The sequence below is a fragment of the Podarcis liolepis genome, assembly GCF_965112155.1.
Source record: "Podarcis liolepis genome assembly, chromosome: 5".
NCBI classification, from domain to species: domain Eukaryota; kingdom Metazoa; phylum Chordata; class Lepidosauria; order Squamata; family Lacertidae; genus Podarcis; species Podarcis liolepis.
In genome coordinates this window covers 71,197,677-71,215,793 of record NC_139556.1, presented here as the reverse complement: position 1 = coordinate 71,215,793, position 18,117 = coordinate 71,197,677, and the positions used below count along the sequence as shown (strand labels likewise).

Sequence of the window (18,117 nt, the reverse complement as noted above, 5' to 3'; positions counted from 1 at the left end):
GCCAAAGTTAATTTCTGGCTGGTTAGTGCCTCATATAAATCACATTTATTGTGCAAAATAACAGACAATACAAACCACAGCAATATAAAAATGAAATAGGTTTCTGTCTTGATGATAGATCCTAGTATTGCAGCCTCCACTCCTTACTAAAAGTTTCTGCTGAAACAGCATTTTTCTTTTTATCTAGCCCTTTTCTATTTCATAAATATTTGGGGGTGCTGTTGTGCACAGTATTTTTTAATATTGTGGCCCATACATTTGTGTCTGTAATATGAGTGCAGCATTAGAGCTGGAAGAGGCTTGAAGGCGAACGGTTCATTTTTCCTCACCCACCGGATGCTTTCCTTTTAAACTTGTCAGTAAGAGATTATTCTGTAGAAGCCATCTTGCATTAATTTGCAAGGAAAGTGGGCAAAAGTAAGGTGCATCACATAAGATGGGACTAGTATTCTAATAAGTTTAATGCAATAGTTTGGTGTATAGCTCCTTAAGCCATAGAAAGGTGCAGGCAGTCTTGTGTATTTTGTGTCTCAGATTAGCCTCAGGAAATAACTTAACCTGTTTCTCTTTCTCCTAAAAATGTGGCTGTGGACTTTACCCAATTTTCATGCTAGGCTTGTCCATTTGCTAATGTATTCTCAGGCTTATGAATGAACATAGCACACTTTTTCCAGTCATCAACCATGGACAAATACTTTTTTGTTTCATTTAAACATCCACTAAGTAGCTTTAACAGCTTCTCTCTGTTTGACTAAGCTTGTTTCTTAACATGTATAGCATACACCATTGATTATGGATTCCATTTTGTTCATTACATCACGTAAAACAACCACTTTATCAGGTCCTTGTGAAAGGCCACATGTTTGAGGAGCTAATGATGTTAACTTAATGTCCTGTTTCATGAAGACTTAGAGGCTGTTCATATAGCAACCTCTGCTGATTGTATGTGGTTTGTTTTTTGTTTTTTGTTTGTTACAACATGCAAAATGTTACTACCATTCAAAAGTCAATGTACATCAGTTAAATTTTAGAGTATTACAGAAGTATTCCTTGGTGTGTGCTTAATTACTATTTGTACATTAAATATGTTTTAAGGGACTTCTTAGGTAATTAGAATAGCACAATTTTGAAACAAAGCTGTTAAAATAATATATATAATAAATATTGTAGAAAATTCTCTCCTGCCCCCTTGTGGCAAGATTATCTATGTTGCAAAAAGTTGATTATATTATTTTTTAAATTATTTTTTTTCCAACAAATATGTATTTACTAGGGTAGTTTGTTATCTGCTTTAAACATTTAAAACTAAATATATATACTTGCCTATCAGGCACTTTAAAACATCTCAACATGAAAATGAAGTGAAGCACTAGTTTTTGTGCTGGATGTAAATAGCTTCTTCAGGTAATGGCTTGCAGCTGTTCCCTAGATGTTGTTGGACTACAACTCCCATCATCCCTGAGCTCTGGCCTTGCTAGCTAGGGGTGATGGGAGTTGTAGTTCAACAACATCTGGGGACCCACAGGTTGAGAAAGGAAGGGCTTGGGTGTGCTCTGTGTCAATTTTAAGTCCCTTTTTTAAAAAGTGGACCACTTTTTTAAAAACGCTGGATTTTTAAAGAATCCTAGCTCAAGTGTTAAAGAACTTTTTACTACTTAGTTCTAATTAGTTAATTAATTAAATTTGTATACTGGCCTTCATCTGTAGATCACAGGGTGGTTCACAAAATAAAAATACAAAATTGTATTCACCAGCTGTGTTAACAAGTACACTGTGTGCTCCTACTACATGTAGCTGTTGCCTGGTCAACTTTCTTTGTCTTCAGTGACTGTGGAGAGAGAAACTGTGATAGCAGGTGATTCATAACGCTTTTGAACATCCAAAACATTTTATTGCTTGGGTTAACTTGCAGCTGTAAGCAAGGCCCCCTTGTGGGTGTCTCTTGTTTTGATTAGAATAATATTTTTTTCTATCTTGCAGCTTTAAATGTGGCTGCATTTTGCATTTGATTTTTATTTGTAATGTTCCATTTGGCAATGTAAGATAGTTTCTAAATCTCTTCTCTTTTTTGTAAATATAAAACTGTATTGAAACGACTTCATAATACAGTGGTACCTTGGTTGTCGAACTTAATCCATTCCAGGAGTCCGTTCGACTCCTGGAACCATTCACAAACCGAGGCACGGCTTCCAATTGGCTGCAGGAGCTTCCTGCACTCAAGCGGAAGCTGCGTCAGACATTTGGCTTCCAAAGAACGTTGAAAAACGGAACATTTACTTTGGGTTTTCTGCATTTGGGAGCCAAAACGTACGAGTACCAACACGTTCAAGAACCAAGGTACAGATGTATGGCAGCATCTCAGTACAGTGGTACCTCTGGTTACGAACCCTCCTGGTTACGAACGCTTCAGGTTACGAGCCCCGCTAACCCAGAAGTAGCTGCTCCTGGTTGTGAACTTTTGCCCCAGGATGCAAACGGAAATCGCACGCAGCGGGAGGCCCCATTAGCGAAAGTGCGCCTCAAGATAAGAGCGGTTTCAGTTTAAGAAATTAAGTTCGTAACCAGAGGCACCACTGTATTGCCCTTGCTTGGTGCTCTTGAAGAATCCAACAGAGGGTGAAACATACCAACTTGTCATAGTTCAGACCTAGCCATTTTGTAAGTCAGAACTTTTTAGGTCTGAGGGAAGGTGGTCATTGTCTTGTGATTACAGTACTATTCTAAATGGTGTATTGTTTCCACCTCACCCAGCCCTTAACAGCATGTTCTAGTAATTCCTATGATGCATATCTAAGAGGAATTGGAAGTTCAGAGTGTGATGAGAATGAGGATCTATGCTGGGGTCTTTCTGCAGAACATCTGAAAAAACTAGCACTGCTTCCTTTTATTGTTTTCAATGGTACATTTATATTTCAATGGAGAAAGAGACCTATCTGCTTGGCATGCACTTCCATGCAACTATCATCATTGTTACTAGTTTTACTACAAAGCTATATTGTATTGATCATATTTAACTTGTTTTCCTTTCAGAGCAATATATTTTGCTGCATACTCCAATTGCAAGGAAATGCTGAATAATATATTTGAGCCAGAATCTACCAAGGTACACATGACCTCAGCTGGAGTAGCAGGTAAGGATCTGTAACTTTGTGCTTTAATTATGTGGAAAGCCTTTTAGTGTTAGAGTGGCTATGGTGTATGGGGAACTGCAGAAATACAGGAAATGGTTGGTTCGGGTATAGCGGCAGAATGGCTGGGCAGACTATCTTCTGGTCTTAAATGCTACGTATGAAAGTTTATGGCTTGAGAATGAATAGAGAATTTATGGTATATGAACAGACTTTCTTGCTGTCATTCCAGGTAGCTAAGTCATGTGGACTTAATTTCAAATTTGCTAAGCAAATTTTATAGGAACTAAAGAAGCCAGCAATGAGACTTCTCCTTGCCCCTTCATTTTATTTTGAAACTCCTTCCTGTGTTAAGACAACTGCTCTGACTTTCTGTAATAATATACCAGCAGATTTTGGTCACCCTCCTGTGCCTGAAATATTTAAAATTTGCTGCTGCAGTATTAGGTAATCTGCCCCCCTCCCTTGATAAGGCGATAGAAAGCCAGTAAATATGTTTTTCCTGTTTTGGAGGTGAATAAGCCTCTTGGGGAAAGAGGGAAATAAAAATGCAATCCAGCACAATTCTTTGCAGTACTGCTGACTTCATGAACTTTACTCCAGAGTCATTGTGCATGGTTTTACAGCCTATGGGTGCAATGCTGTACCCTTTCCCCCAAGAGTAGCCCCACCTGAACCAGGGGGATTTACTGAATGTTTCAGTTCATGGCTTAAATGTGGATTCTTTTTGTGTACTTCCTCCAGCATAACAGCCATGACGTGTTTTGTAAAGTTTTTTATTTCTGTTTCTTCAAAAGAGAAGAATGGGGCTAAAGTGGGACATAATGGTTCTTAATACTCTATGACACTTGCAGGGAATATGATAGCTTCTGCTGTGAATCTTCTCTATATAGCATACAAATATTTTTAGACACTTTTAGAGTGGCTCACAAATAGGTCTGATGAAAGAAAATTATAATGGCCCAATAATTTAACCAACCCTGTAGCATAGGGTTTCTCCCCAACTGGGCACTGTGGCCCAAATATTCTTTTTTTAAAACATAAAAAATGTTAGATCTAAGAAATGAATAGAAAAGAAAACTGTGTTTTTAAGATAATTGTTTGGCATGCTTAGAACTGTACTTCTAATATAGTTTATCTCTTTTTACACTCCACCGAAGGAATCCATTGGGAATGAAATGGGTTTGGTGGGAGAGGGATAACTGTGTGATTGGCTATTCTTTTGAAACTGCACCTCAATTAATTGCTTCAGAGGCTTTGTTAATATGAAAGACTATTCTGTTACCTGTGTTTTTTTTCCCTCCAGAGAAATTTCTAAAGAAATATTATTTCTCTTGACAAAAGAGCAGAGCAGAAGATAAGAAAATGGATTAGTAATCTTAAGATTATTTTTTAGTTTATGCAATGTATATTGCACACAAAAGGTTATTCAGAACTAACTTAAAGGTTCCTTATCTGTTTTTCATAAGAGATGTGCATCTTTGCCCAGTTAAATAAATGTGAAAATCTGATTTGTTGGCAGGTTTCATATCTACATACATGTCCAGTAATAATTTCTGTATTGGTATTTGAATTTTTGCTATTTAAACCCTGGGTTTACGAAACTTAAATTTTGAATCTCTTGAGACACTTAGATTTTTCTGTTTGTCATTTCAAGACCTGTACATATTTTATTCTGCTTTTAAAATGCGAAGCTGCCTCTTTTGCACTTCTGTGGCTTTGATCTTACTACTTGAAATTATTTTGCTCTTGTGCTCATGCAATACTGACGAAGCATTAACGTTCAGCTTTGCAGTTATGCACCTAAACCACATGGTTGGTGAAAGAATGTCCCATGCAGATTGGCTCGGAAGGTAGCTATTTTTTTCCTATTGAACTAGCATAGCTTTAGGATGCTAGAAATCCCATAGACTCCATTTTAAAACCTCCGCTAAAGATGCATAAAATACTGATTCATAGTGTTGGCTGTGTAGCCATATAACTAATATAAAGGGCCGTTAACATAGCTTGTGAGAAAAAATGCTAACCTTGTCACTTTTCTAATTGCTTCTTAAAACTTTCATTGAATGCACTACATAATGCTATTAACAATTGTACCCACAAAGTCTGTTTTGGCTTAAAATTCAAAGTTGCTTGAACAATTAAGAAGTATGAGGCTTTTTTCTGTCTTAGCTTCTCAAAAAAAATTATTTTATTGAAACCTTGTTTATAGATGTTTTTATTGCTTTCATATCACTAGCAATTGTAAATATATATACCATTTGATTTGAGTCACTTGACACCAAAACAGTCTCAAAACTACACACTCAATATATTGCTATACTCTGTTTCGGTTGTGAACTATTTTTTAAATTAGCTTTTATTTGAAACCTTGTAGACAGTATTCCTTTTTAAATTTCTAAAAAAACAACAATCTTTCAAAGTCTGAAATGTTTAAAATTCATGCTATTCTGTACCTAGTCTTTATTGTACTTTTACTGTCTAACGAAGGAGAAGCATTTTTGTCAGACATTTTTTCACAATCCTTATTGGAGTTGCTTATCATCCTTCATTCTGGAATATATTCGGGGTTAAGTTAGACAAGTATACAGGGCCACTTGTATTCAGCGATAGAATTGCTGCAGAACCCAGGGGACCCTTAGCCAGCCAGACTGCCATCATGCTCCCATTCCACCCTCAATATGTTGCCTAATGAGTTCAGTCAACAAAATGCCTTATTTTTTAAGCTCCATTTGCTTTGCTGAATAGAAATAGCAAAAATAAACTGTAGTCTAAGAATGTAAAGAAAGCCTAATTGGATTTTTCCCCCTTTGCAAACTATACTTGTACAGGGAAATTAACAGAACTCCTCAAAGATATTTAGTTGCCTCAGTTACAAAAAAAGCTAGTTCCAAAATGAGTCTATCATCTCAGTCTAAAGCCTTGCATACACTCCAGTGTGCCTACAGAATGTCAGGAAGCCATCCAGCAATAAATCACAAGGAGTACGTGAAGTTAACTATTAGCAGAAACAAAGCCTGCTCAGAGGAGCCAGGTCTAATTAGCACAGCAACTCTTCCTGGTAAATCTTGTCCCTATGAGGCAGTTTTGGGGACTGAAGATCCCCACCTTTCCGTACTTGGTTAAGTCTCCTCCTTTCACGAGTCCTTCCCAAGCAATCTGAGACTCCACCGGCATGTCTGTCTCTGCTCTTTCCTCTTCATACCACTTTGGGTCCTGTGAGACCAGGGGGAAGGGAGCTTGTCACAGCAGAAGGGGAGACACCCTGGCTTCTTCACCAGTCTGACTCATCTCTGTCCCTTGGTCTCCATCTGCTCCTGCTTCAGATTCTGGACTTCTCTCTGCTAGACTTCCTGCTCACTAAACCCTGTTACCTCTTCAGCTTCCAACAGCACCTTCTCCTAGTCATCACTCTCTTCTCCCTCGTACCACCTGGACTCTGATATGCCTTCCTGGTTCCTCCCACCATTCCACTGTGTCCAGCCAGTCCATGACAAAGAATTACATGATTCAGTTTAGTATAATATACCCTCTTGAGTGTGTGGAAGCTGGGCATTTCATTCTACCTTGTCCTTTGAGGTGGTGTTGCGGTGAGGTAGTGCATTGTGAATTTCGGAGTTTCACACGTAATGGAGAGCAATGCTACTTTGGGTGAAAGAGCAGTGATACTTTCTTTTGTGATTTTGTTGACACTATACACCCAACTGTTTGATGGAACAGTTGGAAGCTGTTGTGTTCTAAGGAGCATTCCTATTCCATCAACTACAACATGCTCTGTAATCTTTGATAACTTCAGGGCCTTTACTATTAAGTCATTTGCTGTTTTCATAGAACCAACTCATAGATAAAGTTTAAAAAGTTGTATGGAAGATCTTTTGTCAAGTTACGCTTAGTCCGGCTTTCCGTTATAGCCCATTTTGAGCCAAAGAGGGAAGATAATGGCTTAATTGAATTATATGATCTCTTCTAATTTTGTCTGTCTTCCCTTTGCTTTATACTTCCCAAAGACTCAAAATTAGCTTAATCTATAACTTCAAACATTTGTAAAATAGGTACAAGTTATTCAGTTCAGGCATGTCTCAAATTTTAAATTAAACTGGTTTCAACCTGACATTAAGGCTTGTTTTTTCTGCCCATTGTGACAAGGTTAGCATTTTTATTTGACATGCACACATACACACCCAGCACTTTGGGCTTTTAAAAATAAGTATAGGTAAGTATTTTGCAAGCTGTTAAATGGTTAAACTGCTGCAGATGGCAGAAATTTCAGTACTCAGTGCATTTTGCAAAACTTTTTTTAAAAAAATACCTGTGGCCTGTACTACCTTTTTTCCTTTTTTATTGTTCTAAACTTTTTAAAAAAGTTAGATCTCACATTTACTAATTCACAAATCCTTCCATTGGGATTCAGTTTTGTCACATATGTCTGATGAGGTCACTGCTTGTTGTTATGATACAGAAAAGCCTGTGTCTATTTTAGGCATTTACTGTACATTTCTCCCGTGAAAAGAGTGAGATCGTGTCATCTCATGCTCCCCATCCGCAGGTCACTTCCTGCAGAAATATGGACTAACTTAAACCTCGTGAGTACTGAACTGAGCGTCTCTTGCAGCCTCTAGCGTAAGAACCACACCTTGGGTTTGTAACCACTCTTAAACAAACAATGTAAGGGGAATATTTTTATTTGAATTCCAGTTGTATACATTGTTTTAATACATCACCCAGCTATTCCTTCCAGTGCAGCCTGGGGAAAGGTGGAAAAACAGTTTTATGGACTACTGTTGCGTGTTTAGCCAAGTTGGTGAAATTACATTCTTTATTGACAATCCATAGGATTCCTACCTTTAATTTATATATTTCTATTTTATTTAGGCAAAGTATTTCAGAACTGCCCTTAAATAATAGTACAGTTAACTGTATGTGTCACCACACTCTTTCCTTTCTATTTAAATTTTGTTGGCATAATATGTAATCACATGCATTTATCAATACATTATCCCTTACAAACAAAGACAATGCAGATGCATACCTGGGATCTTAGCTGTTTTATTTTTAAGCTTGTTTTGCTCCAAAAATCTTGAGTTAGAGGTTCACATGAATTGCTTTTAGAAATAAACAGCAAACTGAAATAAGGCCTATAATTCCCATTGCATACTAGGACTTCTGAGTAAAATATAAATATATACATAGGATTGCACTGAGCAACTTCTTGTTTTGTTTCATTTTGTTTTAATGGAGCCATATAAATGGCCTTAAATATTTTGCATTGAATTCCAGTATTTAAAGATAATAATTAACTAAAACATTATGCGTTTACACAAACAAAAGGGCTTCTTCCATTCACATAAGGGACTCTGATCCAATGGAGGCTCCTACTGGAGGATGGAGAGTTAGAAAAGGTCATTTTTGCTGATTCCCCACCCCCTAACACCACTCCCATGCTGTTCTGGTAGTCTCCTACCCTCTGGAGCAGATGTTCAGGGAAAAGAAGGAATTGGCAAAAAAAATATCTCTTCACTTTCCTCTGATCATGGAAAATTTGGATCCAGCCCTATAGATATGCAGCTGGATCAAAGCTGAAGTCATATGTAGTCACTGTTCAAGTGCATTTTGGTATGAGACATTCCTATGAGCAGCATTTGAACCCTCATAATACCTTTTAAAATTTAGCCAAGTTTTAAGCGTGATCTGATGGATTGATTCAGCAACTGCCAAAAGAGTAATCCCTCTTTTGTAGCATGTGCATTTGTATTTGTGAACTTACCCTCCAGCAGTTTTTTGTGTCCAAGCACCTTAGTGCTTTTAAATTTGGGATTATATATAGCTGAACATTGCTTAAGTCTTAAAAGTAAAAACGGGGCACAATCTGCCCAATGCTAAATACTCTTCTGAGTTGCATTAAGTCCTTGTTATTTCCTCAGATGGAACAAGGGACATAAACATTGTCCAACATATGCAGTGTCTTGATTCTCTTCCTTTTTAGGCTTGTATAGGTTCCAGTGATGCTAAGTATAAGCATGTTTGCTTGCATTTATACCCAGGACTTGAAGTTGGGTTTATGGAATGTTGTACCCAGTCTCTTCTCTGCCTCTATTCCCCTTTAGATTACCAATTAGAAATACATTAAGGCTATAGACCTTTACACACTTACCTGGAAGTTAGCCGCCTTGTACTCAGTGGAGCTTGCTTCTTAGTAGACCTGTGTTTGCATGTCCTGTAGGCAGTAAACATCACTGGCAGACAGACCATTTAGTTAACTCTCCATAAAACCATTTCATAGTGATTAATCTAGGGCAGCTAGGGCACAGTTCCTTTTGTGTCCTGTGTTATATCCCGTATGCATGGGCAATGTCTAAACCAATTCTCCAGGTTTGTTGATTTGTTTGAACACGTATGAAACAAAAAAAAAACCTCCCACCATTAATGCACTTACGCAGTATTTCTGTGGCTAAAAGCTAAAGATGATGCCTGTGTTTAGGAAGAGCAATGACTTGGGGGATGCAAACATTAAAAGGAGCTTAACATTAGCTAGGCATATTGCCATTTAGCCAAACAATATTAATTACCAGTTCTGCTTCTGTGCAAGTAATTAAAGTGTGCTTTTTGTGACATGAAGTAAGAGAAAGTTTTGTAATGTTAACTAAACCTTAAAACAGTTAAGATCCTTTGGCAGTTCTTTTTTTAACCTTTTCATTCACATTTGCCCCCCACGTGAATACCAATAGAGATTGTCCGGGGGGGGGGGGGACTGGTTTGCAAACATTCCTTTTTGTGTAGTTCACTAGCAGGCTTTTCCGTTCTGTTTTGAAATGTGCATGGGAGATGCACTGCACAAGGTGCTCCTGAACACTCACTTCTGCAAGAGGAGAGCAGGATTTGCATGGTTAGAGGAATGATTTGCTTGTCATTCCAGTTGAATAAATAGTAATAAATTGGGTACTTTGAGCACAACAAATTCCCAACCTCCCTTCTGCAGACATTTTACCTGATACGCAATGCATTTTATATTTTAACTGTACAGTTCTCAAAAGCTGCCCTCCTGTACTGCTTTTCTATTCTTTATGGTAGTGTAGTTTAGGAGATATTATTTGCAAGTGGCAAAACAATCACACAATATTGGCTGTTAATACCGTTTAGATTTTGAGTAGCTGCTTTCCTTTCACAACTCACTTTTGTATGTTTGTACAAGTATTCCTGGGACCAACCAAAAATCCTTGCTTTTACTGCTAGTGGAACTCACTGGCACAATTAATACCACATCCTGCTAAATTATACTGTATAAACTATACTGTGTTGATGTACAGTAACGTGTCTCTGAGCTGTACAACATTAAGTAGTTAACGTGTTTTTATGATCTGATTTGTTTTATAAATTAAATTTGCAGAGAACATTTTAGACTCTTCTGGCATGCTTTAGTTTCACTGCAGTTTGTTTTTGTTTGGAGTGCATTTAAATTCAGTTAGCCTAGTCTCACTCTGGCTGTTTGAAAGGTGTCAAAAAGGGATTTGTATGAATAAATGGGCACAAATTGGGTTCTAGATGTACTTATGGCTAGTTACGAAGAAGAATAAAGAGGCTTTATTTTACTTTATTGAAATCTTGCAAAAACAAATATTGGCTACGTGGACTGGAAAAAAAACAATAAAATGTCAAGATGCCTACTTTTGGTTTTTAACCATTAGCATAGCACAGGTCAGTTTGTATCAACTTGTATCTTTATTCATGTTTTAGCTTTGCTGTTTTTCATTATGTTTGCAAAACTAATCTTCCTTTTTTAATATTTATTTAGGTTTCACTGCAATCACCGCAACCAATCCAATTTGGCTAATAAAGACACGATTACAACTTGATGCAAGGTATTGAACTCTTTAAAAAAATGTAAATATTGTCCCCAATGCTATTTGATATCTTTATGAAGTTGCTGGGTGTGAGGTATCATCAGTACCTCTTATGATTTCTGTAACATCTGAATCAGTATAACCTGAAAACTGTTTCAGTAGATCTGGGTTAGTTTTAGATATCATTTCAGTGTTCATAATAAAGGTGTATGTTTTCTGTAGCTTGCAAGTAGACTCATGAAATGAAATAATGAAATGGGAAACTTTACAGATATGGTGAGTGGTGTCTGCATCTGGCAAAATATAATAAAGCTCTTCTGAGTGTTGAATTTCTCCCCCTTCTTTCAGGAATCGTGGAGAAAAACGGATGAGCGCTTTTGAATGTGTGCGCAGGGTTTATCAGACAGATGGAATTAAAGGCTTTTACCGAGGAATGTCTGCGAGCTATGCAGGCATATCAGAAACTGTTATTCACTTTGTTATTTATGAGAGTATTAAGCGAAGACTTTTGGAGTATAAGTCTGCTTCTGCTATGGATGAGGAAGATGAAACTGTCAAAGAAGCATCTGACTTTGTTGGCATGATGATGGCTGCAGCTACTTCGAAAACTTGTGCTACATCCATAGCCTATCCACACGGTAAGGGAGGCTTTTGTTAAGCAAATCAGCAAGCAAATATATTTTTTTTCCGGTCCAAGAGATAAGTTACTTTCAATACATTCATCACATTTTGCCTTTGAGAACTGTGCACAAGTTGTCCAATATGTTGCTTTTGAGTACTTTTGGCTAATAATAATAAAAATAATAGTAAATTTTATTTACCCCGCCCTCCCCAGCCAAGACCGGGCTCAGGGCGGCTAACAACCAATTATAAAAACAAGTTGATTAAAATAACATTTAAAAACAAGATTAAAATACAACATTAAAACATTAAGATGCAGCCTCTTCACTGGAGGAGAAGGGAAAAAAGAAAGGGGGGGAGGGAATCAAACTGATTCTAAGCCAAAGGCCATGCGGAACAACTCTGTCTTACAGGCCCTGCGGAAAGAAATCAGATCCTGCAGGGCCCTGGTCTCATGAGACAGAGCGTTCCACCAGTGTTGAAAAGGCCCTGGCTCTGGTTGAGGATAATCTAACTTCCTTAGGGCCTGGGACCTCTAGGATGTTGACCTTATGGACCTTAAGGTCCTCCGTGGGGCATACCAGGAGAGGAGGTCCCGTGGGTACGAGGGTCCTACAACAGATGAAATAAGTAATGCATTGTAGAAGTAGGCAAGCGTTGTAATCCTTCCAAGATTGTGGAAAGCTGTCCTCAAGATAAAATGTTTTCTCCTTTTTTGATGCAGAGGTTGTACGAACAAGACTACGGGAAGAAGGAACAAAGTACAGGTCTTTTTTCCAGACACTGTCTTTGCTTGTGCGAGAAGAAGGCTATAACGCCCTATACCGTGGCCTAACAACACATCTGATTAGACAGATTCCAAACACAGCTATAATGATGTCTACGTATGAAGTGGTAGTCTACTTACTGAATGGATAGCAATATTACCAGCTGTGTTCAGGAAGATGGAAGACCAAAAGCTTGCAGTGGACCATGAACTCTCAGTGTGGGTAGGTAGGAGTAAATCTATCAAGAACATGCAGCTATGGACAAAATGGAAGGCTGGTAGGCAGTCATGCTGCCTCATCATATGGCATCTTTTGCAATGTGATGATCTGAAGCTGCTCCTAAAGGATTGCCTTTAAACTCCTCATATTTCAACATTGCAATTTTCTCCTATTGTGTCAACTTTTCTAACGCTATGCAGTGAGCATCTGACACTTGGTTGTGAGCAAGGAGAGGCATAACAACATGTGTGCTCTCACTGGAAAGCGTACATCTCTTTTCCGACTCGTGTTCATTGCTGGTTTAAAATTCATTTTCTGTTACTGCACAGTAGCCAGTTTGAAGGGTATGCCTGTGTACATTTAAAGCAGATTCATAAATGCTTATCTCTTGAAACTCCACTTTTGCAGTCTGAAATAAAATGAAAGACGAAGATTCACTAAGCTTCCCACTTTACTACCTCAGGGGATCTGACAGGGATCTTAGGTTTCTTACTACAGAAAAGGTGGCCTTTATTTGTTGAGGTGAAGATGGGGGACAGGCTGTTTCGTTTTGTATCGAGTTCCAGTTGCTTTAATATCAGACCCTGGGATTTCTAGTGTTGCAGCAGTATACTGTTTTAATTGCCCTGAGTATTTTCTACCGTGGAAATAGAGAAGAGCCTTAAGATCCACCTGAAATCAAATCGTCCTGTCTTCAGTTTTGTACAATTTGTGTCCATAAATCCCTTTGGAACTGAAAACACCTCTAAATGTATTAAGGATCACAGCATTGTGGATCAAACCACCAGCAAAGAGAAATTGGCTTGGTGTGTTGGAAGGGCTTTTCGCATGCTGCTTTTAAATCCTTGAAAACCAACAAACAGTATGTGATTAAACAGCAGGATATCGGGTGCTTATGCAGCATTGTGCTCACTTTAAACAAACTTAAGTTCATCTAGGGCTTTTACCTGAACTAACCTAATACTGCAGTAACTAGAATACCAAACTCTACTAGATTTCAGTAACACATAGGGCACACTTCGGCCATGTCCAAAATTGATTGCTAAGATTGTGGCTTAGAATGAACCAGAGAAGATAATTGAATATCTTGGGGTTTAGGCATCGCCTTTTGCTTTATTCCTTGCTTCCTCCTGAAGCACTTTGCAGAAAACCACACAAGTGGTTTTTTCCCAATGTTTGGCTTTGAACATCTTAATGCTTCTTATACAGCATTCACTGCTGTATAAAAGCAGACATTTGCATGATTCACATTATCTCTGAAAAGCAACATCGCTAAAGCAGGCCATTCGAAATAATGCAGATAACCTGTTGGTTCTAACAATAAACACACCCTACATTTTTACCTTTTAACATACATCCTGTCATTACAATGTAGCTGTGTTAAATGGTAATGACACCAGGGGAGAAGATTTGTAATTTAGAGCACAACCCTGCCCAAAGTCTAGTACTTTCAGAGTGCAATCTGATGCTTTTCTCCTTGGGAATAATCCTTGTTAGTTCAATAGGACTTCTTCCCAGTTAAATCTTTATAGGATTGCACCCTAAAGCAGATAAATGTTGAGTGTGTTTATATCTCACTCACTTAAAGCAATTAAACGTAAGTGCTTCCTCTTGGCAGTCCTGTACCTTAACCTTTGTAATGCTCAGCTCATGCAAAAGTTGTAAAAAAATGTGACATTTTATTCCTCTGTGAACTGTGCATAAACAGGCATATCATGGCTTTATTTTGCTAGGCCAAATAATGCTGGAACTGTCAAATGTGTGCACAGTCCGAACAGCAGTTTCTTTTGGTTTATGTGTCCTCTGGCCTGTGGCAGAAATGTCTCAATGTAGGCTTGCAAACCGTTGGTCTGAAGATAGTGTTCAGCACTACTCCTTGCTAGAGTCACTAATGAAGAACAGTGACCTGTCAGATTTTTTCAGTAGGGAGCAAACAAGTCTACTTATTTTCCTTAATGTTGTAAGTGATCTCATTATAGTCATTATACGCACATTACCATAAACTTGGCAAATGTAGTCATACTCCTTTAGTGATTAATATGAAAACCTATTTAAAGGAACTGTTCTTCAATAACCTCTGTTTTAAGCTAGTTTCTTCCTGCATATAAATATTTGTAGATTTTGCTGCTGACATCCATGGGTAAGAAATGGCAGATGTGCTAAAGGACAACACAAAGGCCAAAGTGTGGAATGTTAAATTGTTTAATTATAAGCCTGAGTTACTTCGGTGGAGGGGGGAGTTTTTCTGTGTTTTTTGTTTTTCTAAAAGTCAACACTCAGGTGGATTCGGGCAGCCAAGAGTTCCCCCCATTGTGTAGTGATTGTGAGTGGAATTCCAATGGTAATAAATTGTCTAAACAAGTTTAGTGAACCATACTTGTTCTGAACAGTCAGATCTAGTTTACTATGTGACTTACCAAATCTGTCACAGGAATGGAAACCCTTTCAGAAGCTATTTCAATGACTTTGAAATTGCATGCAGTCACACAAAGTCAGCTACATGAACCCACATTCTCTGCTCCTTCAAAACAGACCACAACTACCCCTAGGTTTAATGGAGATGTTTTAGTGTCACCGTGGGAGCTTCACTTTCAATTATCACAAGTTCATGATTTTGCCTGATAATAAGAAATGTTACCTTTCCAATTGGAAAGGTCTACATTTGTTGAATGTGGGTTGTAATAAGTTTACACTCCCCTCATATGTAATAAATTTATTACATATTACATTTATCGTATGTAACAAATTGGGAAGTGGTTATTTAATGAAGTGAACAATTTTCTCTAAACATATTTGCCATCGCCACTATACTTCACTTAACCCATGATCCTAATAATAGAAAAATTTGAATCCGTAAGAAAGTAATTCTCTTTACTGGTTAGAGTCTCTAAGACAGTTGATGTTTCTTCCATTTAACCGTCTTAGAAATAACACTAGATTGCAGACTCTTGATATTAAAATCCTATCTTTTCAGCCTTCACATTTGGCTTCTAGCATTTCACAGGGTACTTTTTAAATGCAGCTATTATTAAACCAATTATATGTTTTTAAACTATTGATACCTCTGAACTGTTTCTCCAAAACTGTCCATAGTTTTCCTTGTATAATTATAACAAAAACATGGTTGAAATATTGTCAATGATCGGTCGGGTAGGAAATTAACACCATTTTAATTCAAGGAGAAATTCTTCCCGTCCTAATTGTGATTTGGCTATGTTAGTAAAATATATCTTTGATAAAGTGGAGTTCAACCACAATGCCTTGGAAAATCAATATTTGAACTACTTCAAACACCCAATTTACACACGATAATTGAAAACTTGCTGTGAGGCTGTATGTATACAGTAGGCTTGACCAGAAGGTGGCACTATAGTACATGCCAATGCAGGAAGGATGCATCCTTGAAATAATATCTGGTGTGTCAAACTGTTTTGTGTTCTGCTCTTGAAAAATATTTGGTTGAGTGCCATACACATTGTGGGAATGAGCCATAACAGATGCTTTTAAACAAGTAAACCTGTACTTTCTAAATTTTTGTTCCTGTGTTTAAAATTCAACACAAAACAGCATTAAACCAAGGAATAAACATGCATATTGCACAGCTAGAATTGAAAGAGAAACTTCAAAGTCAGCTTTGGTTTATAATTTTTAAAATCATTATAAATAAACTTTGTTCTTGGATATACACAAATGGTTTGAATGGTTTGAATAAAGGTTTTTGATTTACACAACAAACAAGTAACACACATGACTAATTTGTCATTATAAGGCACCAATGCAAAATACTATTTGGCTTAAAGTCTCTTTTATCAGAAAGGGATTTTCTGACAAGTGTCTAGGATTTTAATCCAGGGCTTGGAACTAGAGCCCTACTTTAGATGTGCCCAATTCATTTATTTACTTCCTTTTTTTGCAAGCTGTCTTGAAAAACTCCTTAGTGTGAAAAGTGGTTTGCCATATGACATTGGGAAGCTGCAACCTAAGAAACATAAAGCCAAACCTGCTTGGGCATATGGAGTTGTGTATCTTGTTTGTCTGAATCCCAGCCCAATGTTAGAATGCTCCACGCCTATACTCAAATCTCAGATGTTGAATTTGTTTGTTTGTTTTCCATTCTGTTTGTTTTTATCTTAATAGTTGTATTCTTTCTGATAGCAGTATTCTTAAAGAATGATGGAGACCTACAAATTGGAGACTCTCTTTATCAAGTTTCTTTTTACCTTCTTGAAACAAGCAGAACACTGATGTGTGCCTATGTAAATGTATTACTCTTTTAAAAATGCTGATCTGTTTCTGAAAAGACCTGAAGTTCTGTACAATTTCAGTTTTATTTCAAAAAGTCTGCATACCCTGTATATGTGAACATACCGTGATGCCCTAGGAAACCATTATTATTTACCAATATTCCAACATTCTGCTGCTCCTGTGGTTTGCTATCGTTCTTGCATACCATGTAGTTGGCTGTCAATGATGTGCTTTAAATACTTTTGTATTTATATTATATCGACAACTTTTTGTTTGGACTGCTCAAAACTTCAAAAATAAAATGTGTTTATTCAAATCTTTTAGCCTTGCATGAGGTCCCCTCCCCCCCCTTTTGTAATGGAATACTGGCCAAAAATATATCCTCCATGCCCTACTTTGCTGTTTATTTGCCTTATACAGACTGCTTAATGAGTTTCAGTTGGTGGGGGGGATTCAGCAAAGGCTGAAACACTAAAGGGGGATTTTAGCTTAATATTTTTGTACCTCACTTATCTGGTCATAGAGCACCCAAAGCACCTTACACCAAAATAAAACAAAACAAAGCAAGTCTCTCATTACAAAAAAATACACATTTTAAAAGAAGGCAATTTAAAAGTGGTAGTCAAAAACAGTCTAAAAACAGTGACACTGAAAGTGTTGAAATAAAAGAAACATATTCAGTTTGTCTAAAAGACAGTGAAGAGGGAATTGGGTGAACTTCCATTAGGACAATATTCCAGATCAGGCTGACAAGATGAAAAGCATAAAATTTAATACAAGATTAATATAGGGGGGAAACCATGGTTTCAATATTTTATTTCTTTATTTTTAAATGGAATATTACAATAGGAATAGTTTGTAAAATTTTGCATTGTGTGGAAAAAGTGGGCAAAAGTAGTAGGAAGTCAAAGGAGAGTGCCTGAACTTATATGCAGTGAAGTTTTATTAGTGAGGCATCTAGTGCCTTGCTTGTCTTGCAAGCTGTGCAACTGCAACTCCTACTAAATCCCCATGGAACTGTTCAACTGACCTTGGGAGCGGGGGTTAAAGTTTGCCAGTATTCATTAAGAGAAACTGCTACTTTGCCCTTGGAGGATATCACACTTACTGATTTGGGGCCATTTATCCATTTTAGCAAGGTCATTAAGTGTTTTTAATGGTTTATCCCAAAATAATAATAATCCAGTTAGATCAGTCTCAGGCCAGAAACTGGGGGTCGAGAAGTCTCTGGCTCAAATGTCACCTTGGCTATGAATTCACTAGGTAAGCCGCTACCTTGTTTCCATCACACAAGCACAC

At 37.5% G+C, this 18,117-nt stretch overlaps 1 protein-coding gene across 2 annotated transcripts in view; it reads left to right on the top strand.

The window, feature by feature from the left end:
• SLC25A36 (solute carrier family 25 member 36) overlaps positions 1–17,134 on the top strand; it is a 41,045-nt gene extending 23,911 nt beyond the window's left edge. For both annotated transcript variants that reach the window (XM_083504686.1, XM_083504685.1), the window contains exons 4-7: positions 3,031–3,131; positions 10,918–10,984; positions 11,315–11,604; positions 12,312–17,134. In XM_083504686.1, coding sequence (XP_083360812.1) covers positions 3,031–3,131; positions 10,918–10,984; positions 11,315–11,604; positions 12,312–12,505 — 652 coding nt within the window. In that variant the 3' untranslated portion in view covers positions 12,506–17,134. The remainder of the gene's footprint in view (positions 1–3,030; positions 3,132–10,917; positions 10,985–11,314; positions 11,605–12,311) is intronic.
• The last annotated feature ends 983 nt before the right edge of the window (positions 17,135–18,117 follow it).